Here is a 24,454-nt window from a genome sequence, read left to right on the forward strand (position 1 = left end):
CCCCTACACCTCACCACTCTGCATCCCATTGTTACAGAGCACTAAGGGAACTGCATGTCTAGGATTGCTGCTATACAGTCAAGGGCATAAATATAGGTATGCTGTGGCTGTATACATATTTATGCCCTCAACTGTACCCTCTGTTTTTAATTATTACCTGTTGGTTTGGGTTTATGATAGATTCTCAATGTGGACCTAGGACATGGGAGTAGCAGTAGTATGCTCAGAGAAAATTATGTATTACTTACCAAGTAAAAGAAAAATAATCTTAAATTAGAACAATAAAGTTGAGATAAAGTTGAGTTGAGAGGTTATATGGTGGCCAAAAATGAATTTTATTTCAATACTATTGTGTATAACTTCTAGGGTTGCTGAGGAAGTTCCGCAATATTTTGAGTTCCTCAACCGTTACCGCATCCTTATAAAAAAAATAAAAAATTTCCTCTTCCACTATCGCTTCCTCAAAATTAAGGAGGAATTTAAGAGGAGGACCGATTTTGATGAAATTTTTTGTGTGTGTTCAAGGCGATTCAAGAATGGTTTAGATTCACAATTTGGTCCACTGGAAAATGTTCTTTGAATTAATTTTTGTGTGTGTTCGTACAGGACAACGCCTGTCGGGTCCGCTAGTATTTATATATTTCATATCATCCTCTTCCTCTTCTTCATCTGCATCCTCTTCCTCAAAAAATATCCTCATCCTCATCCGCATCCTCTAAATTTGTGCTTGACACTTCCTCTTGCTCCTCCTCTTCCTCACAATCACTTCCTCAACAACCCTAACACAGAAGTTAATAACTTCTGTGTCAATGAACAAGTTTTGTGTAACAGTAGAAAGTTGCGTTCATGCAATTATTAAATTATGCAATTAATTATTTATTATTATTACATGTTTTGTTATATGAAATAAATGACTTGAATTTGAATTTGAATTTATGTTATTTCCAAATATGCGTAACAGTAAAATTTCCAGTAAAATTAATAATTTGTCTGAGAAACTGTAATTGGGTAAGGCCGCGAATTTTGACCAATTTGGACGTTTCAAATTTGGAAGGCTGATAAAAAAAAACTGATAACACCTAGAGGTTTAATTTTTTTTTATTATATGACACGATATAAACTCTCAAGGTCGCAAATGAGATAATTGATTTAAACCCTTTTAAAAAAATAATAAAAATATATTACCGTCCAAAACGTAACGAAAATTGACTATTTTTTTTGACCACGAGTACTTAATACCTTATTATTTTCATGCTATTTAACTTCTCATGATCATGATTTTGTTTAAACGAAATTTTATGATATAACGATAGTCCTACCGATTGCGGAATCATGATAATCAAATAATTTTCATGTTTTATATTTATTTCTTTTCACGTGCCAAAAAACCACGTTTTCGTTACGAATACTTAGGTGACGCTTTTTTAAGCTACCTTTAACGCCAATTTCGGTAGAAATTTGTTTTTGGACACTGGCAACTAATACTCTAATAGGGCAACATCGATGAGATAAATAAATCTCATCAGTTTGTTGACAAACAGCCATCAAAAGTGACGCGGAGGTTTTTTTTCGAAAAAACGTCGAAAGTGCTTGTTCGATTTTAAGGGTAAGTAGTGATTATTTTTAACTGGTTGTTTTTTCATACGATAGGGTAATCTTTTCCATGTAAGTGGCATGTGTTATTATGTTCAAAATGTCGTTATTCACCATGATAAACGATTTTTTGTATAAAATACGTTACACTTTCGTTACGATTACGTTACATTTTTACAAAATGCTACGTATTTTGTACATAACGTAACGAAAAAATGTGGTAAAGGGAAGTTCACACAGAAAAATTCTAACTTACACCAGTTTATTATTAGGTTTCCAATGACTGCACGCACAGTAAGTTAGTTAGATGGATATTTTGAAGTTAAATAAATTTTAATCTGTAGGTGCAGGGATCGGCACAAGAGAATTGTGGCGAGTTCTGTGTTCACGTCCTGCTACATGCATAGCGTATTTAAAGTGAGAGACAAACGGAGAGATTCACTTACCTACTTAGTTCATTTGTTACCTAAACTTAATAATCATAATAATTTATTTCCAAAAACATCTTTTTACATTGTCCACTTAACTAAGATACTACTTCCTAAATTGGTAAAACCTGTGATTTAGGGTTTTGGCCATTTCTTTGAGGTATTTAATAGCTTGTACAGTCGAAGTCACAAGCATGCTCACAACTAGGTGGTAGGACCTTGTGCAAGGTCCGCCCGGATTGCTACCACCATCTTCCTCGCTAATCCTGCCGTGAAGCAGCAGTGCTTGCACTGTTGTGTTTCGGCGTGGTGAGTAAGACAGCCGGTGAAATTACTGGCACGAGGTATCCCATCATAGGCCTCTAGGTTGGCAACGCGTCTGCAATACCCCTGGTGTTGCAGATTTTTATGGGCGGTGGTGATCTCTTACTCATTTGATCGTTTGCCATCCAGTCGAATAAAAAAAAACCACATCCAAATTCGTTATGCTTATAAATGTGCACCTTATTGTCAGTGTTAGAGAGGCATGTAAAGATACACTTTTGGAAAGATGTTCGTCAACTAGAGGGTACTTCTACTTCCACATTCTCATGTTTAGCTCTATAGATCTCATATAGGACAGATTTAAGATCAGTATCGTCAGAAAGTTCTAGTAAAAATAAAAACTTCACTTTATTATATGAGATGTATTTTTTTTTCATACATACGTTATCTAATGGGAATTTTTACCAGTTTGATCTAGGCTTTATAAAAATTTGCGTTACGTTTTATGGTAACGTCACGTATTTTTTTATGTTATTTCTATGTCACATTGGTCAAAATTCGCGGCCTTACCCAATTATCAATCCAGACAAGTAAAAAACAAGAAGTAAAATACATAATTATTGTTGATCTAGTAAAATAAGGTCAATACAATAACCTGCATAATGCCAAATTAGCAATTGTAAAAAACTAGGTCCTTATCCCTTCCAATACCAGGTGTTGTATTTACATCATTAGGAGACCATTTGCTATCACTAATATGTCAGTAATTCCTTACCATCTCCTGTAGAACTTACATGAAGAACTGTGAGCCGTTGGTGTCTTTGCCACGGTTGGCCATAGACAGCAAGTACGGCTTGTCATGTTGCAGTTCAAAAGATTCATCTGAAAGTATAACACATTATGAACATAATCAGAAAAATAACCGAGGTCCTTTGTCAGCAAACGCTATTACGACTGTTCTTAGGATAACACTATTTCTCAAGAAAGTTGTCATGAAGATGCACTTCTGATACCCAAGTGATGACTTGATGACCATAACCTCTCTCATAGTCAAAATACCATATATGGGACTTATACACGCTATTTTTACACAAGTCATATTTACCTCGACGTTTCAGCAACATTACAGTTGGCATGGTCACGAGTAGACTCATAACCTCTCTGACAAGAGAGAAGAGAAGGTAAACAAAAAAGAGTGTAGAAAATAAATCTGTACCTTCGAAAGTGCCTCCATAAATGGATTCCCCTCCAGTGCCGTTGGCATTCGTGAAGTCTCCTCCTTGGATCATGAAGTCCTTTACCACTCGATGGAAGAGCATTCCCTGAAAGTAATTTCCTTTCAATTGAACCATAACTGAAGCCAGGTTTAGCTAATTGTATTTAAAATCATCATTAGACACGTAAGTAAATTCTGGCACGAATTCGACATTTTGCGAATAATAATTGTCGCGTAACCTTCAACTTAGTTTAAATTTACACATACCTTGTAAGTAAGTGGTTTCCCTGTGACTTTTCCAATTCCTGCTTCCCCCGTGCACAGGGCACGGAAATTCTCAGCAGTTTTCGGAGCTACATCATTAAATAGCTCGAAAACAATTCGACCGGACGGCAGGCCACCGATAGTTATGTCCATGAAAACTCGACTTCGTTCGGCCTTCCCATCCCCGTCCACGGTCATTATGAAAAGATTGAAAACAAGATTTCAGTTTCTGAAGATACACCACATTAGCAGCAAGGACTAAGCAGAAATATTGTGCAAATGCTATCAGCAGCAGTAGCAACGCAGCTAAGCTAGCCAGCCAGCATTAACTGTCATAGACAAGAGAAACTCTTCAATTTCTTCAATTTGTCATGTCTATGGTTAATGTTCTTCCCAGTGATGTGTAAGTAAATTGAATGAGGGCTATCGCGAATGAATTCGCCGCTAGAGGCGCTAGTGTAGCGTGAGGTCTCCGAAATGTCAAATCTCATAGTTTTTGGGTGAGCTACGCGGGTTTATTTATAATTAGAATTTTTTTGTGAATATTTTGCATTACCTGAAATTAATTATGGCAATTATGCGTTACGGGGCAATTAATGTCTGTGTTTTGAGACAGTTTTGTCTTTCGGAAACTTTTGTCCTCCCTTTTTTTCCGAACAAAACGGGACTAAGCAACACTGTGGTGGCTGGATATTTTTATGGTACGGTTTTAAGGTGTTTTAAATGTGATTTTAATCTAAACTTTGTTTTAACGCCCGTAATAACAGACTCTGAAAGCCACACTTAAAAACCTCACGCGACAGTGCGCCATCTAGTGAGACAAAAAACGATAGCCCTCATTGAATAGTCGATTTGACAATTATCAATAAACTGATGAACTCAACTGAAACAATTACTTGGCTCACCCGCGACCTTATGATAGCTACGTTTATCCAAGAAATGTGTGTTCATGCAGTTCTTCCACCTCCACACTGTAAGAACACACACAAATCGCAAAAACGCATCTATACGCTCCGACTTCTGGCCAGACAGCGTGGTCTTTCGTCGCTTTATTTAGGGAAGCAAGGATGAAAATCCCAAAATAACATTTATTATTTGTAATTATTTTGTATTGTTATTTTCTTTTGTGTTTATTATTATAAATAATAAATAAATAAATATCACGGGACAATTCACACTAATTGACCTAGTCCCAAAGTAAGCTTAGCAAAGCTTGTGTTATGGGTACTAAACAACGGATAAATATAATTATATAGATAGATACATACTTATATACATAATATTAAACACCCAAGACCCGAGAACAAACATTCGTATTTTTTCATACAAATATCTGCCCCGACCTCAAGCTTCGTAGTCAGGTTTTCTAACCACTAGGCCATCTGGTCTTCTAATTATGTGATTATTTTCATGTTTTTAAATTTGCAGCACATTGGTATAAACTGCAATGCTGTAAATTTTCATTTTGGTTTAAAAATAAATAAATAAATCACCAATACCACACTGCACTGACGCGTTTCGAACTCAAATATATAATCGTTATATATATAACCGTTCACCATGCTACCAGATCTTAGACTGATGATAGTCCATGGTGTTAGTGTTAAACCAGATGTCTAACATCTGGTAGCATGGCGAACAGTTGTGTTGCTCTGAAGATGAGCTCTGGTTGAGTTTGAAACGCGTCAGGGTAGTGAGGTGGTGGTGATAGATGGGTTTGTGTGATTTGTGTGTGTTCGTACAGTGTGAGTGGAGGCGGAGGAACTGCATGAAAACATATTTCTTGCATAAACGTAGGTAAAAGCGTAGGTATCACAAGGTTGCGGGTGCGCAAAGTAATTACTTCCGTTCATTGATTTGGACCTCCGCAACGTAACACCTGATTCAATAAATTATTGGATAATTATCGTTACTGACCTATCGAATTATCGTGCTGACCATAAGATTGCGGACCAGATAGCCACTTTAACTGATCGAATACATTTTTTTGTTTACAATAAAACAAATACTTTAACTTTTAAGGTGCGACCAAACTGTTAAACCTATTTGTGATAACAGATCATCCTGGCCTGTCATAATATTTAAATTGTGTATTCGAATATATTCTGTCCTCTCTGTACTTGTCACTTCAATATAATTAAAACTGGAATATATCTCTGCTACCTATTTTATTTATCCAAATAAATATCACAAACCGCTACTTAAAAAACGGTGACGATACGGAATCGCAGTGACGCATCGTATGCACACCGTTTTTTTGCATGCTTTCCACACCGCTGCTTAAAATACACAAACGGTGCGGAATCGCAGTGACGTGCCGTAAACGTCACGACTTTTGTTTGATAAAGACCTGAAGTTTACGACACGTCACTGCGATTCCGTGCTGTCACCGTGTTTTAAGCAGCGGTTTGGTCGTTTAAATTTAAATTAAGAACTTTTATAATTTTTAGTTCCGACTCGATATCGATTTTCATCGTTACTTTCTTTTTTCTGTCTATAGTCTATATAGCTGGTCTAGTCTATGTCTATTTCAATTTCACTTCACTAGTTAGTAGTGTAAAGTGACGTTTACTTGAAGGTGAGCGTGCTATGATGGCCGACGACGCCAAAATTTTCTAAAATTAAATTTCTGCTACTGCTACTGCAACAGACAATCGCAAGTTATTTGCAACATTATTACTCAGTATTGAACTGTTTGTGTGTGTCAAAGTGCAGTGACAATGTTGGGTTCCGGAGACGGAGGTAATATTGTAAAGCTACGCGGTTTGCCTTTCTCCACGACTGTAGAAGATGTTCTCGATTTTTTGGGCGGCGTCAACGTGTTGAATGGAAAGGAAGGTGAGTTAAACCGTTGGTAATATCCTCAGTGACCCAAAACTTCAGTTCTACTTGTTAGGCACAAAAACGAGCGGCTGTTGTTGTCGGCATACTAACTAAAGTTATTTATACCAATATGTTACGACGCCACACCGAATAATATATTGTACTCGTTGCAAATAAAGCTGTAGCTAACGCTGGGGCTATCTTTTCACGTCTTTGAGCATTTCTAAAAAAGTTTGTACATTTTGCGTACAGCATAGGCTAATTTGAAAGTAATAATTTTGTTTATTATTTTAATTGCATATTATTACTTAGTTCTTAAAGATTCTAAATAATATATTTCTTAGAGATTGTAACTATAAAATAAGCTGTAAAGTTTAATGAACTTGAGTCGGGGCAGTCTATAATTCCTATTTTGTGACTAAGATTCAATTAAGTATAATAAAAACCACGCACATTATTTAGTTGCTTTTATTGATGAAATAAGGTAGCAATAATAACATTTTTGACGTTTTTAATGCTAATTCTTACTGTTTTAAGGTAATTACAAAAATAATGAAGATAATCACTCCTTTACGTTACCATTTGGTCAAACTTACTTACCCTGAAAAGTTACAATATAATGCTCATTTCTAAAGTTGCATCAATATTCTTTGGAAATTATCATAATTAAATTGGTAAATATTGATCTGGAATATTTAAAATATATGATATTTTAACAAAATATAAACAAAAATATTAAAAACTTCGTATTTTTTTACGGGACAGTAACAATTATAGGAACATTGGTAACAAATAAGGAACTCTTAGGCACAGTGTGCATTAGTCGATTGCAATATTATAATTATAATATAAATGAAACACAAAAATAGTTTTTCTTCATATTAAATAAAAAATAATAATTATGTTATTAAATCACATAATACAGGGTGAAATCAAAATGTTGATACAAAATGTTGTGTTAAATTATTTATTCATACCTTCTTATTTAAAAGAGATCACAGAAAAAAACATTTAAAAATATTAACTTTTGATGTATGTATATAAAGTCTTTAATATTGTACATAAAAACTTGAAATTTACAGTTAACAAGAGAAATAGATGTACAATGATGATGATGATCTCTCATATAAATAAACAAAAGACATTCTCAAATTTAATAGTCTACACACTGCCTTAGGATCCTTTTTTGTTACTCCCATTTCCTAGCCATACGTTACCATTCAAAAGTAACAAAAAAGGAAGTAACGATATGGTACCCGACACATTTAAAAATTCGTCAAACCAAATATAACGTACAATTTGAGCAAAGAATTTAAGCATATAAATCTTGATAAAGTGTTAATAAATATAATACATGTCAAAGTAATAAAAACTCAAAACTTACCCAAGTTTTCCAGTAACAAAAGTGGACTTTTATTTCAGTTATGACCAACCACGCACTTGTTTCAACCAGCAGTTCGATTTTTGAAATGTGACGGTTACTGATTAAAGATGGCAAAATGATGCTAGTGTTGCCAGCTTCCTATGAAGAATCTACTAAATTTTGTAGAAATACTTTTAAGGACGAAAATGCGGTAACAAAACTGGAATCGAAATGGCTCAGGCCTGAAATGTCTGTTTTCGTAAATTGTACAATTCTCAAAACGTCTGCGTTTTCACAATGTTTAGCACTTCTATTTAGTCAGCTTTCTCAATTGTCTGATATTTAAAATGTGTACAATCTCAGGAAGTCGTCTATTCATAATATTTACATTCCTATAATATTAGCATTACCATAATTTCTGCTTTCCCGTTATGATCACTTTTTTAAATAGGCTATAGTCTTGTTATGTTTGTTTTCCCATAATGTCTGCTTTATTTTCAAAACAATTTTCCAAGGGATTTTCGTAGTTTAGTTTTTTACTAAAATCAATGCTAATAAATGCGAAAGTAACTCAGTCTGTCTGTTTGTTACTCTTTCACGGCTAAACCGCTGTACCGATTAAGATGAAATTTGAAGAACATGATTAGAGACATTTTGGGAATGAGACTTTTCTGGAATGCCAACGTTATAAGAAGGCGGATATTTTGAGGTTGCAGACATTTTGAGAATAAGCACTTTCTGAAAAGCGAACATTATACAAAAACTGTCAGTCTTGGAGACAGGCAATTTTATATAGCTGATATTTTGAGAAGCTGACATTATGCAAAAGACGTGTTGACATTCTGAAAAGCAGACATTTTGCGAAAAATACATTTTAGGAAAACGGATATTTCAGGCCTGAGCCATCGAAATAGGAACTTTTTGTAAGACAAACTTAAATTTTAAATTTTTAAATATATTTCTTAGACAATCATATGAAAAACATATAGAAAATGATTGCTTGAGACTATAAGAAGGTAATAAAACAGACCACTGAATCGAGACCTTAAAACTGATTAAAAAATCGATATTTAATGTTCGAAATTTACAATGGGACATTTAACTTTCATACAAATTGTACTGGACGATTATTTTAAAAATATGTTTTTTAAATAATGAAATACATATGTATTTAAGATAGTTTATTGTTATTTAAGATAATGAAACGAATTTTATGTTTAATAGTTCAAATATAATATGCAGTGGCCTCGTGATTAAAGAAAACAATTTATCGGCAGAGGACAATGAGAAATGACAAATGTACAAACTTTTTAGAAATGCTCCTTTAATCTTATTTCTTTTTTGAAGTTGCGTATTTGTTGGTCAAAAGCATTTCTCTTTTTTTCCTTCTCGTTTCTACTTTTGCAAGGACCAAGATTTCACCAGTCTGGATCAAAATACACAAAATCCCATCATCTCTTTTTTAAATTTTTACTGTTTTGGTACTGGCTCTTTGAAACCAAATCTACATACATACTAGTGATGTAATAAATAATTCACGTTTTTGAAATTCGTATTTATTTGCATTCGCAAAATGTATGCGAATACCAACATAACACCAAAAAGAAAAATTAGTTCTCAAACAGAGTCATTGATTGGCTATAAGCTTTTTTACTTACTGTACTGCATTGTCATCCTGCTTACATATCTGCACCAAATCAAGTCCATATGATCTCTTGAACAGAGTGAAATTGAAATAGCAAGATATTATATGTATTTTAATAATTCACATACCCATATACTGCCAAGCAAACAGAATCACAGAAGGTGGAACCTTTTCTTAATAAATTTTGCTATGATTTCTTTTGCAAATGTATGGAAAGTCAAGATGACACTAGTAACACAAAGGTCATTTATTTTCCTCAAATGTACATTGCTATTTATGTCTTCTCCATCTATAGTTTTATTGGTTTTGCAGGGGTACATTTGACAGAGGTGCGCCCAGGCAGGCCCTCGGGAGAGTGCTTTGTGGAGGTGGAAACACCTGAAGATGTTGATGAAGCTCTCAAGAAAGATAAGGAGAACATGGGGAAGAGATATATTGAAGGTAAATTGAATTTGTTATATTGTATTTTATTTTATTCAGATTTGCAAAATTTCAATATATATATATTTTCCAAGCATTGGCAATAACATAGCCATCATTAAGAAAATTCTAATAAAAAGTTATTTTCAGCTTTGATTATCTTTTAAACAGTAAGAGTTATGCCACTGGTGTCGTAGAAAAATTAACTTCATTTAATCTGTTTATAATGGAGATGTAAAATGGTGCAATAGGCTACTTTTTACTTTGTTAATTCAAAGTTCTATGAACGCAGAAGAAGTTGTGGTTAATAGCTGGTTGTTAATTAGTATCCTCACATTAACTAAAATCTTGTCCCATGGTTTAAGGCTGTCTTAAACTTTTTGACTGCCTTAGTCTGATATATAAGACACCCAATGTCCAGCCACTACCGCCTTATATTTAAGACAAAATGCCATATAGTTTTAGTGTAGGTGGCGATACGGGCACATAATAATGAAAACGTATTGGCGGTTAAAAGGTTAATCTGTCGGAGGCCACGAGTACTATCATAGGAAATCATGACATAGTTTGTCAACTCTTGTTAATCATGGGAATTCTTTTTCCCTTGCAGTATTCTCTACTGACCGCCAAGATATGGAATGGGCCCTGAATGCCATGCGGCAAAGCGAAAATGGCTTTGGGACTATTCCAAACGTTACGGACGACATGGGCATTGTCAAACTCCGCGGCCTGCCTTTTGGCTGCTCCAAGGAGGAAATTGTCCAGTTCTTCGAAGGTATGGCTCTGAAAAAATGATTTTTCTATGTTAGTTTCCGAATGGATATAAATTCTGGGGGCGACTCCTATAGGTAGTAAGGGTGAAGAGGTTTAAAGTTTAATTAAGACATCAAAAAAAAAAAAACATCAACATGCATGCATTTGAGAAGCAATATGATTGGCATGGCTTGCCATTGCACTATTTGTATTTTTTTTTTATAATAAAGAAATAATGTGTGGCCATAATCGTAACTGGCCATTCATGCAGCTTGTTTAAAAAAACATTAGTTTAGAACATATACAAATTAAAAGTGCCAATCATTTTGCCTACACTACTTAGCCCACCTTCCACCACAAGCGGAGCAGACTCCACAGGCCCACAGAGACTCAGTTAACTAACATTGATTGGCTGTATGAAAGTACTTCCACCACTTCTATGAAGTTGATTTATGTCAGTTAGCTATGTCTGTGCGGACTCTGCTGCATGCGGTGGAAGATGGACTTTAGTGTTTGAATAGAATCAAAATACTTTATGTATTGTTAAATTATTAATTATTTCAATGCTTCTACTTGAGTCTTGGCAAGGTCTGTAATCTCTGCTCATTAAATAGTTGACACATACATTTACATTCACATTTAGCAAACAAAAATTCACAAACATCCATTTTTTGAATACATATACCGCAAGAAGTCACCATTTCTTTTAGACAAACGGTACAGAGATGGTGGAACCAATTGTAATTGCATTAATCTTTGCTACTGCATGCCTTGCATAGCAGCTTAATTTGATGAAGATTAGAATGTGGTCAAGTTAAGCTAGGTATCATGGTGGTCCCTTTTTAAATTGTAATAAGACAGGAATAACACATTTTTATCATTACAAAAAGTCACGCGCTGCGTCATGTGATTAAACACGCCAGGAGAGAACTAATTAAGTTTACTTGTTTGCAAGCAGTCATTAACACCAGTAGATATGGCCACGTCCATCAGTGATGTTAGCCTAAAGATTTTGTTTTCATACATACTTCCCAACTGTTACTTAGTTATTTGTTCTATTATCTAATCAAATGAAATTAACTGGCATCGGCATAACCATTTAAGTTTATACCTGGCAAACCAGTAGTTCATCCAGGTAAACAATAGCGAACCCAACGTCTACAATGACATTCTATAGATTTTATACTTTAAGAGGCTGTTGCACCATCCATTGATTAGCGTTAACCGACGGTTAAATGTGATGCCGTCTCCGTCTATTCGAACAAAACAAATAGAGACGGCATCACACCTAACCGCCAGTTAATGCTAATTAATGGATGGTGAAACAGTCCCTAAATCAATATAAAATTTTCTTATTATCTTGATGATGTGAGGCACCATAATTTTTAATAATATAATAATATTTTTTGTAAGAATACTTAAAAATAACTTGTCGAGGATTTTTTCGCAAATCCATTTCTAATATTATTTTCTAATATACTTAATGTATTATAAAATGCATTTCATTCTGTTATCAGAACTTTGAAGATCTTTTCAATTTCGGATTTTACTTAGACCAAGTTGTATGAAACTGGTTTTACTATTGTTGCCAAAGTATTTCAAACTCTCACTGTAACAATACTTAATTCGTGTCAGATTATTCTTGTACTAGATATTAGAAGTTTCTGCTTATATCAGTTAAAAAAGTGTCCTTTAAGATACTTAGGGATTAGGACCGAAGCATTATCTTTGACATACCTTGACAGACAAGCATTCAATAGAAACGCATTATACGGAGTCAGGCTTCTTGATAACGATAGTCGTCCTTTGAAGAAGACATTGAAAAATGTTAAGGCACCTGAATCCCAATTCCTTCGAGTGATCAATAACACAGCATGCTGTATTGTTCATTAATATGAACATTAGCGAAGTGACGACGGATTCAATCAATTACATCTGCTCATGTTCTACGTTTTTGTTTTCAATATCATCAAGAGAATCAGACCTTGCTAACTCGACGCACGCTGTCAACCGAAACCTCTTCACCCCAGTATCGTATACGTATATAACATGATCTTTATTTGCACGTCGGGGTGGCCAGGGCTCAACGTCGCCACAGACGGGGTCCATTTGCTATCAGACTGCTCGGGACGGGCGTCGGGCGAGGCGTTCGTTCACTTCATTGACAAGGAGGGCGCCGAACAGGCGCTATCGAGGGACAGGGAGAAAATAGGACACAGGTGGGGGGAATGTTGTTTCATGCCGGGTTTGTGCCGCCATCGCGGGGGAGTGGTTGCGATGTCATCCGATGACATTGTAGGTCTCTGTTTCTCTCCCATCATGCTGATAGAGGCATATGAGGCGGTGGATAGTCCTACGACGACGTTTCTCCACCCTCCGTTGTTTAGGCCTCTGCATTGAAATCGGTGACATAATTATCGACGGTCTTTGATTTTGGTGTGTAGAGATCCTAACTATGGAGGACAGACAAAAGTAGTTATAGGTTCCACTGTCAAAGGTCTTGTTGGCATGTTTGAAGAAAAACTGAAGTGTTTAACTCTGTTCTCGCTATATAAGATTCGATTGAGGCTAATGGAGTGGAGCTATAGTGAACTATAGTGTACAGAATTGGGCAGTGTGTTGGGTAAAAAAAAATCTACTGATTGGCTTTAAGGCATAAGTTCGCCTTTGTACAACTCTTTCTCTTGTTAACTGTAATTTTCATATGTTTTATGTACCATCAGCCTAATAAGTGGTCTATCAATTTTTAAACAAGTTCCTATCAAATGAATATGTCGCTAAAGTCGAACTTTCAAGTTGACAGACATGTCTATTGGCACCTTAGGGTATAAAGAGTTACCTACAATACAAAAAATCTTTTTAGTCTGTTGGTTAAATTAACCAAAAATATGAACTCTTATTTTTTTTGTCAATCAACCACAACCACAAAATAACAAAGTTGAAGTGCGTTAACTTTAAGCCGAATAAAATAAACTTATCTACTTGTAAACTATTGTTCTAGCCAAAAACATGATGAAGCTATTGGAACGCTAAAAGTTATGATTAACTGACATAGGCATTTATCTAATTGACTTGTAAAGCAATTACCAAAAACACAAGGTTTGAAACGAATGCTGTTGATATGTATTGAAAATATAGATTAGGTGATTGCTTAGCCGCATTGCAGGCGTGCGTTTTTTGCTATATTATATATGAGCTAAAAACATCTGGCTACTTCTCGACCTTACATTTATTATGTTCTGAATCAGGTCTGGTAATTATAAGAAATTCTCTAAAAACCGTTGAATGTATACAATACTCATAAAGTAATGTACATAATTATAATGATATTCTTATTTCGGGAACATGTGTCCATACTATTACATTTTTATTGACTTGCTTATTCTTATACTATCTTGATTTGTAGCAATTGAAATAAACTACTAACACCAGTAATAACCAGTTTATTCTGTTTTGATTCTAGCGCTACAGCGAAATTATGATAAATATAGAATGAAAACCAATATGATAACAAAAAATACTTGGCAATGTAACAACAGAGTTCTGCCAAATGAGCTCCAATTTCTTTGGAATCATTGAAACATGCACATAATATTGGTACAAGTTTAGACTAGGGTATCATAGGAGAGTTACATTAGGTTGTTTGACTTGACATCGGAACCTTTAACTCCCTCGATGGCGTTAAAACAAACTGTGGCAGTACTAAGGTATTGGTGTAGTGGGTTTTATTTGGGACCCTCCTACTTCAGTCGAAACCTTGCTTTACAGAAAAAAAAAAACTAAAAAGCCCGATTACTATTGTTTTTTATTTTGTTTATTCTGAAAGGTAAAGACATCTCATCATGGTTATTTGTTTTTAGGGTTATTTGTTCTTGTATTAAGTTGATTCTGGGAATGAATCAATTGAATATTTCTTTAAAGCAAGGTGACCAACATGTCATGGAGATATAATTAGTAAATGTATGGGATTTATTTTGCATAAAAAAGTTGGTTTAAATTACTGCACTTGTAATGCTGCCTTTGACGTTTTGAAATAATTAAATCATTATGTACTTTGTTTGTTTAAAAAGCGTATTGTGGTGGTCAAAATTATCGGCACATGCACTCTATTACTAAGGTATTACAGTTCATGTTTCCATATTTTTGGTCACCTTGTCGGCTCCGAAATATCTGATGGCGACTGTACAACCAACAACACAAAATCGAGTAAAACTTTAGATTTTTCCTTTCGGCTGATATAATGAAAAGCTTATACTTTTTTTAATTCATGAGGCACATTTTGTTACGCTAATTCGCTATAGTCTTGGACGTTCTAAATCTAAGACCTGACGCGCTGCTAGCGCCCTAATTTGAAGGTCATTAAGAAAATTACTTTTCGCTTCAACAACAGACACGTTTCTAGTTTATTCTACATAACTACTACCTGAGTAGACTACCAAGAAGATAGATTAAGGGGCTGTTTCACCACCCATTGATTAGTGTTAACTGACAGATAAATGTGATGCCGTCTCCGTCTATTCGAACAAAACCAATAGAGACGGCATCACATTGAACCGTTAGTTAACACTAATCAATGGGTGGTAAAACAGCCCCTAAGATGGTAGATTACCAGTGGTTCCGCTACCAGCCACTTATAGCCGCTACCAATGGCTAATGGTCCAACCTGCCAAGTTTCTTGCGGCCCATTGTTCTTGCCAATGATGGTCTTTCCGAAAGCGCTGGTAGTTTAAAAAATGACGTGTAAAAGAGCCCATTGCGGCCTACTTACTGAATAAATGATTTGAATTTGAACCACCATCATGCACGAGCGGCGACGCGGTGACCGTTTTCGCTGTCCATTACGTGTGCTGCTGCTACCGGTAACAGCTTTGCGGCTAGCGTCTCGGCCCCGCAATGAACAGAGAATACGCTTACCGCGTAATAAACAGCATCTTTCAATATAAAACGTTTGAGATTCGGACTTCATTAGTTGTACATAATGATTTGATAACCACAACGTCATTAAGAGGTAGCATTGTACAGTGCACAAGTGATCGGTTATTGAGTTGTCGAAGGTTGGGCGGCGCGGGGAGCGGGGCGCGGGACGGCGGAAGCGAGAGGGGAAGATTCGGACCGGTGCCACGTTTAAAAAGACATTATCTTGTCTATGGTATTGGGGAGGTGTTCCACTTGTCAAAGGTCTTTGATCAAAACATGGAGTAAAACTGTTTTCTAGGAACTACTTCTGTGATTGAAGACATTTGACGCGGAACGCCTCTCTAGGGTGATTTTTTTAATGGATAAGTTTGTCTATGACGGCGTTTTAGTTTTAAGAAAATCATCTGATGTTTATGGCTTATGGCCTTTTACTGAAATGGGTTTCATTGATTGTAAACAATATTCTGTGAAAGACAACTGAATGTTATGATTTGAACTATTACCAACTGTTATGATTTGTGATAATTTTTTGCTGTTTAAAAGTTACACACAACTTGGTATTTTTTTAACAATTCACGTAAATGTTGACTAGATCGTTTATTCAGCACTTCGATCATCAATGGTGGTGACCACAGAAGTAATAATAAGAAGAGGATCCTCTTTATTATTGCTTCTGTGGTGGTGACACACCTGAACCATCGCATGAGCAAAAACACAAAACAATTATTATCGAAAACGTTCAGCTTGAAGGACCCACCCTGAGGTGTGTTACTTCTATTTTTATTGAATACGTTTAATTATAGTGGTGTGCTGTAACTCAACGCTAAATATTGTTTTGTATTCATTTTGCAACAAGATTCATAGTCAATTCAGTTCATAATCATTATATACTTTGAAAACAAAGCGATTTCAATATATTTCTCTCAGTTTGAATATGACAAGAAGAAAAATGTTATTGTTACTATTATTTAGGCCATGGAAAGGTTTAGGTTTAAGATATTGTATACATTGTAGATTTTATAGGACAGATAATCCGTTTCAAGAAGTTTGATCAGACCTAGTGTAGGACCAATTTGTATAGTGTATCGAAAATTTATTTCTTTTAAACTTTACTAGACATCTCAGACGGACTCCATGAAACGGAACTTCCATTGTACTATCGATATTGTTATAGAATAAATGTACTCACGTATTTGAAGTCGACATGTCTCGGACCATCTTGTGGCTCTTTTTCAAAGTGTGCTCGAACGGACATCGCTGTGCTTGTGCATCGCTGATCAGAACTTTCTGGCCAGCTGGCGAGTGTGTGTCAATGAAACTCTGGGAGTCCGTTGCTGGCCTGGAGCTTAGATTTAGAAGTCAACATATTATAACAATCATCTTAAAAAAAAGTTTAAATGATGAAGGAACCGACAATAAATGGTAAAGCACTTCCTTGTTCGACTATACCCTCGCCACCGACGTCCGCGGCGCTTTAACGAAGACCCACGGATTGGTTCGAATTGCAAAGCGCTTACGGAGTGGCCATTAGCTCGCTGTTGCACTGCACTGAATTTTCAGCCACTTTTCGCAGGAGCGGGTTGTAGAAACACTTTCAAACACGTCTAACTTGTCATCAACATTAAAGAATTCCATTTTGTCGGTGGAAAAATTGCTACTTGCCTTACTCTTACTTTCGCCAGCCTTTTGACTTTTTGATATGGCCCGGCGTTAATGTTCTCTTCAATTTGGTTGAAATAATTTAATCTGTCTTTCCTTTTCTCCTCCCTTATTTTTTTCCAAACCACTTGAAAAAAAACTAGTGTGCTGAATTAGGTCCTCTTACATCAATTAGTATCACAAGTCAACATTCATTCACTCATTTTTCCTCTGTTGTGCAATTTTGTTTATTTGAATAAATATTTTATTATTTATTTATTTATTATTCCAATATTTGTGACGTTCCCACAAACATAAATACCTAAACATGACCAAGTTTTCATGACCAAGCTAGCCATTACATTGCCATATTTATTTGGCAGGGTAAACTCGTAACAATTCCTATCTTAGTGCTTAGTGGCCCGAAACATGGAGGGCACAATTCGACTATAAATATGTGAGTTACTAATACTTTTAGGTTATAAAGCCGTGGTATCCTAGTAAGTCCGCTTCTTACTCAAGCAGAGAACTTCTAGTGCCTACACTAATTCTCCTTGCTTCTGCGCTAAAACCATAGCTGACTAACAAAATTATGATAGTGCAGTAGTGTTTGTGGCATAAAAACTTTTTAGTCTTTCAAGCACAATTTTTTTCGTAGCCATGATACATTTAATAGAATATTTAAAAATGAAACAGTTTCGTTCTTCTGTTATTAGAAACACGATTATTTGATGGTCCTTCGAACCGGATTGTTAAATAGTTCGAAAAGCGTCAGTGTTTTAGTTTAAGCGGAGAATCAAGATAAATTAATGTAGTTCATTGATATGGACCTCCACAAAGTAACGTCTGTATCAATTTAAAACCAAAACTAACCTTAAACCCTTAATCCGCAGATACATAGAAGTGTTTATGAGCTCGGCAGACGAGGTGCGAGCGTACGGCGCTCGTATGGACGGCGGGTTCCGGTCGTCGCGCGGCTACCGTCCGGCGCCGTACGACCGGAACGACCGGTTCGGCCGGCCCGGCAGAGGCCGCGGCGGCAGCTTTGGGAGAGGTTCGTCGAAACGTTTCAAATTTACTGTCATTGAGTAGAAATCGTCGGCGTCAGTGCAGGACAATAAAAACTAGATGGCATCATTTGACAAAACGCAGTTCAGTTACGTGGGTGCACACTCACCGGGGTTCAGCTGAAAACCAGCGCTGCAGCTCTGGTTACAGGGCTACGGCACATGCTGAGCTGAGTCCTTTTGGCATCACACTACAGCACAACGTCTCTTTTTCTCTCCTCTATTTATGTTTTTACTGTGTTTTTTTGTGATGTAGTGCGTTTTTTTATTTAAATAAATGTTGTCTGGGTTTCGAGTTTTAAAATTTATGTTTTTAAATAAAAAAATCAGTTACAAGGTCCTGCACTGACGCTGACGAAGTGGAAAGTCGACAACTCGACATATGGCAGAAAAATGTTAATTGGGATTGCAAGGCATCAACAAGGAAAACTAGCCTTCCTTATATAATGTCAAAAATATAATCTTGTGCCATGGCAAAATTGATGATTATTTCAATTTAAAAAGCTAAGGTAACTTAAACCTTTCTAAATGCAACGGAGCAATATAATCATCCCATCATCCCAGCCTATATACGTCCCACTGCTGGGCACAAGCCGGGCCGTGGTTCCCACGCGGGCCCAGTGCGGATTGGGAACTTCACGCACACCATTGAATGGCTTCGCAGGTTTGCGCAGGTTTCCTTACGATGTATCCCTTCACCCTAAACCTCGTGGTAAATTTCAAATGTAATGTAACTGAGCAATATAGAGATGATAAATTCTCCAGGCGATAATTTCTCCGGTGGCTTCGGCGGGGGCCGTGGGGGCTTCCGGCGCGGAGGGGGCGGCGGCAGCGGCGGCCACTGCGTACACATGAGAGGGCTGCCCTTTAAGGCTTCGCCGCAGGATGTTGCTTATGTAAGTAGCTCTGCATCGGAATAGGGAACATGCAACAATTTTGTGTTGTAACCTTAAAACTAGAGATGTGCGAAAATGTGTCTCCACCAAAGATGTGTGAGAATGTGTTGCGAGGAATATCTTTATCGTGAACCAATGGAAACGCTTCATAAATGAAGCGTAAGAAGAAGAAGAAAAAGATGTAAGATGAAGGTAAACCTCGCCTCGCTCCGCTCAGCTGTTTCCATCAGAGATGTGCTGTGCGAGGATGTGTAAATGTAGCGTTTCTATTGGATAATGAAAATCACTTTCCTCGCAACACATTCTCACACATCTTTGGTGGAGACGCAGCCTAAAGGTAAGCGAATTAAATTGGTAATACTAATTATCATGGCGTATATTATTAACCTTTCCGCCGCCATATCAAATACAAAAGATATCACCCATACGCCCGACTTCTATATTGCAATGCCTAAAATTGAACCTTAACACAATTCAACGAGGGTTGCTTTTGCTTTGAAGTAATGGACGTATACATAGGTCGTTGGCGTGGAACCTGCGGTGCGTATATAATGTATATGAGTCGTTGGCGTTGAAAAGGTTAAGTCGTACAAGCAGCAGAAGTGGGTGAGCGGTTGTGATGCTCAAATGAATGTAAACACTTATTACCTTGGCAGTAGTTGTGCTTATACTCGAGTCCAGAATTAGGCGAACCGACTTGACAGTTCAATACACACAAATGTTGCCACAGTTACACCAGTGCTGTAATATCGATATAAAAAATAAAAACTTAATATCGATGTTAGAAAAAAAACTAAATACAATGTTGAACATCGGGAAGGACGCCATCCGCCCTTTTGTGTTCTTGAGATGTATACATATCATTTAATAATATTGTATCTGTTTTAAAAAAAATATATACCTCGTTGAGTTTCTTGCCGGATTCTTCTCAGCAGAGGTTTTTCCGAACCGGTGGTAGATTTTTTTTGACATTCATAAGTGCTTGTTATAGCCTAAATTGAATAAAGATATTTTGACTTTGACTTTTGACTTTGACTTTGATATACATGTCGATTACAGAGCACATGTCATTGACCATAAATGCGAGATGTCCATTACAATGTTAAAAATTTGGTACTTAATTTTTTTTTAATTAAATGAAATAGTCACAGATTAAAATTAAATTTGTTGTTATCCTTTTTGTCGTTTTCAGGCCTAAAGCTATGAAAATAAAGTCCAAAAGTGACAAACGTTTTCATTCCGCGTTTACACAAGGTTATATCAATAAATTTGTATCGACATATACCTATGCCAATTTTTTTTTGCTATGTCTGGTAACATTTTCAGTTGTCAATCTAGTACGCCTAATATTGGACTCTAGTATAGATCATTTAATTCATCATCTCATCATCATTCGTTTCTGCTGCTAATGAGGGCTATCCCGTATGAATTCGCCACTAGAGGCGCTAGTGTAGCGTGAGGTCTCCGAAATGTCAAATCTCATAGTTTTTGGGTGAGCTACGCGGGTTTGTTTATAATTAGAGTAATTTTGTGAATATTTTGCAATATCTTAAATTAATTATGGCAAATATGCGTTTTGAGACAGTTTTGTCTTTCGGAAACCTTTGTCCTCCCTTTTTTCCGAACAAAACGGGGACTATGCAACACTGTGGCATGCTCGATATTTTTATGGTACGGTTTTAAGGTGTATTAAATATGATTTTAATCTAAACTTTCTTTTCACGCCCGTAATAACAGACTTTGAAAGCCATACTTAAAAACCTCACGCAACAGTGCGCCATCTAGTGAGATAAAAAACGATAGCCCTCATTGATGTATTAACGTGTAGCTTCTAAATCACCCAAAAAAACAACTCAAACTTACTCTCCTTAAAAGACGATTAACAAGATGTATTCGTGTTTTAGTTCTTCAAACCGATCCGGCCGATGAATATCAACATTCTGTACGACAACAGCGGCCGGCCTTCGGGCGAGGCGGACGTCGAGTTCGAGTGCCACGAGGACGCCATGCGGGTTAGTACACTATTTCTCTTGCTTAAGAGCATTTATACCTGCTGAGCTGGTAACGTTGCATTATTGTTAGTTTTTCTCGATTCTTCCATAAAAAAATTAATGAAAATTAAAAATGTGGTCTAATAGAACTGTTCTTAATATATAAATGTTTCTCTCTGTCTCTCTCTCTCTCGCTCTCTCTCATAAGTTAATGTGTCTAATCCAATAATTATGCGTGATAGACTTTTATTTTATTTAAAAACCGTTAATGAAGATTTGTTTGTTTCTAGAGAATATAGAAGTCTATCACGAATAATTATTGGAGTAGACACATTACTTTATACTATATTAATAAGAGTTCTAACAGAATAAAATGGTTTATGATAACCTGACGTTTTTTTTAACCAGGACACTGCCATATTGGTAGCATACTTGGCGCGTATAGCCGAAAGATGCGAGTTCATATCCTGTCCCGGCGCATTCAAAAACTTTTTGCTTTTAAGAAATATATCGTTATGTTTTTAGTGCACCTTTATTCGCTAAAAAGTATACCAAGTTTCACTTTTTTAGGCTCAAACGCTCAATAATGCCGTGGTGACCGAGTGGTTTGACCTGTGGCCTCTCAAGCAGAGGATCGTGGATCAACCCCCGGCTCGCACCTTTGAGTTTTTCGAAATTCATGTGCGAAATTAAATTTGAAATTTACCACGAGATTTACGGTGAAGGAAAACATCGTGAGAAAACCTGCACAACCTGCTAAGTAATTCAATGTTGTGTGTGGAGTTCCCAATCCGCACTGGGCCCGCGTGGGAACTACGGCCCAAGCCCTCTCATTCTGAGAGGTTTGTGCCCAGCAGTGGGACGTATATAGGCTGAGATGGGCTTAATCAGTCATATTAATTGTTTATTTGACTAGGAGCTGGTGATATGCAGCCTAAATCGTGCGTGTCGTAGCTGTATCCCCGCTATTAGGTGTCTGATGGTGTATAATATATCAACGTCCTTTTCTATCTACAGGCAATGAGACGCGACAAAAACAACATGGACCATCGCTACATTGAGCTGTTCCTCAAATCGGCGCCCGGCGGCGGCGGCGGCGGGGGGTTCAAAGCCAACCGCAGCTTCAGGAACTAACTAGCTTTAACCGTTTTTACAAGCGATGGAGTCTAATGTGCTCTTCTGTCTTGGTATAGGTGAATTTAGAAACTTTAGTAAGCGGGGAGCATCAGTCAATTACTATAGGTACATTGTTTTACACAAAAAAGATGTAAGAAACCATGGAGTGGGTGTATCAGTGCAGTAATTAATTTTTGCTGAGTTGATACGCTGTTTAGTAAGACCCGAAACAGGGATTTAGTACTTAACGTAAGTAAAGGCTTGAATGTAGTAAAAACTTATAACGTGAAACAGTTATATGGATGTGGATATATAGCTAATCATGACTGAGACGTTATTGGGCCAATCAACTATTTTACCGACACTTTGGGCGTCTCCTGCGTTACCAAAATTGACTCTGGCGTTACCAAAAAATCATACTTCCAACAAGATATTTCACGGTTTAATAGGTTGAACTTACGTAGGATGGCATGTATTCATGTACACCATCTATTAAATTACAGAAAAAACATGTTTAATTACAAAAAACTGTAATTGTTTGAAAAATGTCACGGACAGATTAGTGTCGGTAAAAAAGTTGATTGACCCATTTGACACATTTGGTCTTGGATATTCCATTTCAGGCTTAGTGTTTTTTAAATTAATATGAATATGAACCTATTACGTGTAAATAGGTTCATATTCATATTAATTTATATGTTGCAACCATGGTATTATAAGATGACAAATAAATATTACAGTGCTACATGGGCCCTGCTAGGGCAAAGCAACAATTTATCCTTTACTTATTCTAGGATTCCTTAGGATTTTTTTGGGTTTCTTTTATTTTCACCTATACAATAGCTGACACAAGGGTAGATTGGACTTCTACAACCCTAATCAGAAATACTAATTAACTATCACTCAAAGGAATTGAAATAAACGCGACAGCTGAGTTACATCATGTTATTCATGGTGAACACTTAATTTTCTTTTTTTACCTTGTGGCATAATTACCTTATTTTTGTAAGGTTAAAGTGTTCTGGTAAAGGTTAAAGTTTTCTGATTAGGTTAATATGAATTTAAGATACTGATTTGTTTACTCATTTTGTATAAGTAAGTACATGTATTTGCCACTCGTGTGGGGTAGTATCTTCGTCGGCGAAATTTTGACTAATTTTGATAGTTTTAGTCAAAAGGATAGATAGTGTGACAGAAGCATTGCCAAAATAACAGAAACATTTTATACTAGCTTTGCCCGCGGCTTCGTCCGGAATTCGGAATGCGAATTCGAAATTCTGGAATTCGGTTAACGCGCGCTGTTCCCTCGGGAACACCGCATTTTTCCAGGATAAATAGTAGCCTATGTCAGTCTCTGGTTCATAAACTTTCACTATGCCAAAAATCACGTGAAAGACTGACAAACGTACAAACACACACTTTCGCATTTATAATATTAGTATGGATCGTGGGAAAATATTTATAAGAAACGCACAACTCGGAAAATATAAAAACTAAAAACTAAACTGTCATTTTTGTTTCAAAGTGCAATACGTATCTCTTAATGTCTGAACTGAATGAATCAAAAACTACCGAAACGTGAGCTACTATTTGGACTTGTATATTTGCAGTCGTTAAGATATGTTGCGGTTTAAGATTGTAATAAAACTAGATTTATTTGAGATTATTGTCATACATAAGTTTGTAAGAGAATTGAAGAACGGCAGTTTGTATTTTTCTTATTTGGCATTTTTTCTCCCACACTATCCCTTATTAAGTATTTTATGTCATCTAGCTTTAAACTGTACTTCTAATAAACATCTGTTATTAATATGATTACTTTATTTTATTTTGTTTTATTTTACGGGCTTATGTCACTTTCCATCCATATTTTGTAATGTAAACTTTTTTACTAATGTTAGTAGATTTTATATCTTTGTCAAAAATAAATAAATCGCCAATATAAGGCACTTGTCTCACCGCCAGCGAGGAAGCGATTGGCTATCGACTATTTTCTCGCTCAAGAAACGAACAAAAGATATAAGATCCTGTGTGAGTAAAAGAGACACATATATTAATAG

General features: G+C 36.2%; 2 protein-coding genes across 3 annotated transcripts in view; one reads left to right on the plus strand and one right to left on the minus strand.

The window, feature by feature from the left end:
• The window catches only part of Moca-cyp (nuclear cyclophilin protein Moca-cyp), a 28,415-nt gene extending 24,305 nt beyond the window's left edge, over positions 1-4,110 (minus strand). For both annotated transcript variants that reach the window (XM_074096664.1, XM_074096663.1), the window contains exons 1-3: positions 3,769-4,110; positions 3,502-3,607; positions 3,080-3,167 (exon numbers count right to left, since the gene is read on the minus strand). In XM_074096664.1, coding sequence (XP_073952765.1) covers positions 3,080-3,167; positions 3,502-3,607; positions 3,769-3,963 — 389 coding nt within the window. In that variant the 5' untranslated portion in view covers positions 3,964-4,110. The remainder of the gene's footprint in view (positions 1-3,079; positions 3,168-3,501; positions 3,608-3,768) is intronic.
• Positions 4,111-6,303: 2,193 nt separating this feature from the next.
• Positions 6,304-24,209, plus strand: LOC141434280 (heterogeneous nuclear ribonucleoprotein H2-like). Its single transcript, XM_074096677.1, has 8 exons — positions 6,304-6,603; positions 9,909-10,037; positions 10,627-10,791; positions 12,850-12,988; positions 18,218-18,378; positions 19,157-19,287; positions 21,192-21,299; positions 22,296-24,209. The coding sequence occupies exons 1-8, from the start codon at positions 6,486-6,488 to the stop codon at positions 22,410-22,412; spliced, it is 1,068 nt and encodes a 355-aa protein (XP_073952778.1). The 5' UTR covers positions 6,304-6,485; the 3' UTR covers positions 22,413-24,209.
• Positions 24,210-24,454: the final 245 nt, after the last annotated feature.

Source organism: Choristoneura fumiferana, chromosome 13 (assembly GCF_025370935.1).
Source record: "Choristoneura fumiferana chromosome 13, NRCan_CFum_1, whole genome shotgun sequence".
NCBI lineage: Eukaryota > Metazoa > Arthropoda > Insecta > Lepidoptera > Tortricidae > Choristoneura > Choristoneura fumiferana.

Excerpts from the sequence above, each read along its gene's own strand:
- LOC141434280 (XM_074096677.1), top strand. The coding sequence starts at position 6,486 with ATGTTGGGTTCCGGAGACGGAGGTAATATTGTAAAGCTACGCGGTTTG. Across the intron at positions 18,379-19,156 it reads CGGCGGCAGCTTTGGGAGAG|GCGATAATTTCTCCGGTGGC; the intron begins GTTCGTCGAAAC and ends TAAATTCTCCAG. Across the intron at positions 21,300-22,295 it reads GCCACGAGGACGCCATGCGG|GCAATGAGACGCGACAAAAA; the intron begins GTTAGTACACTA and ends TTCTATCTACAG.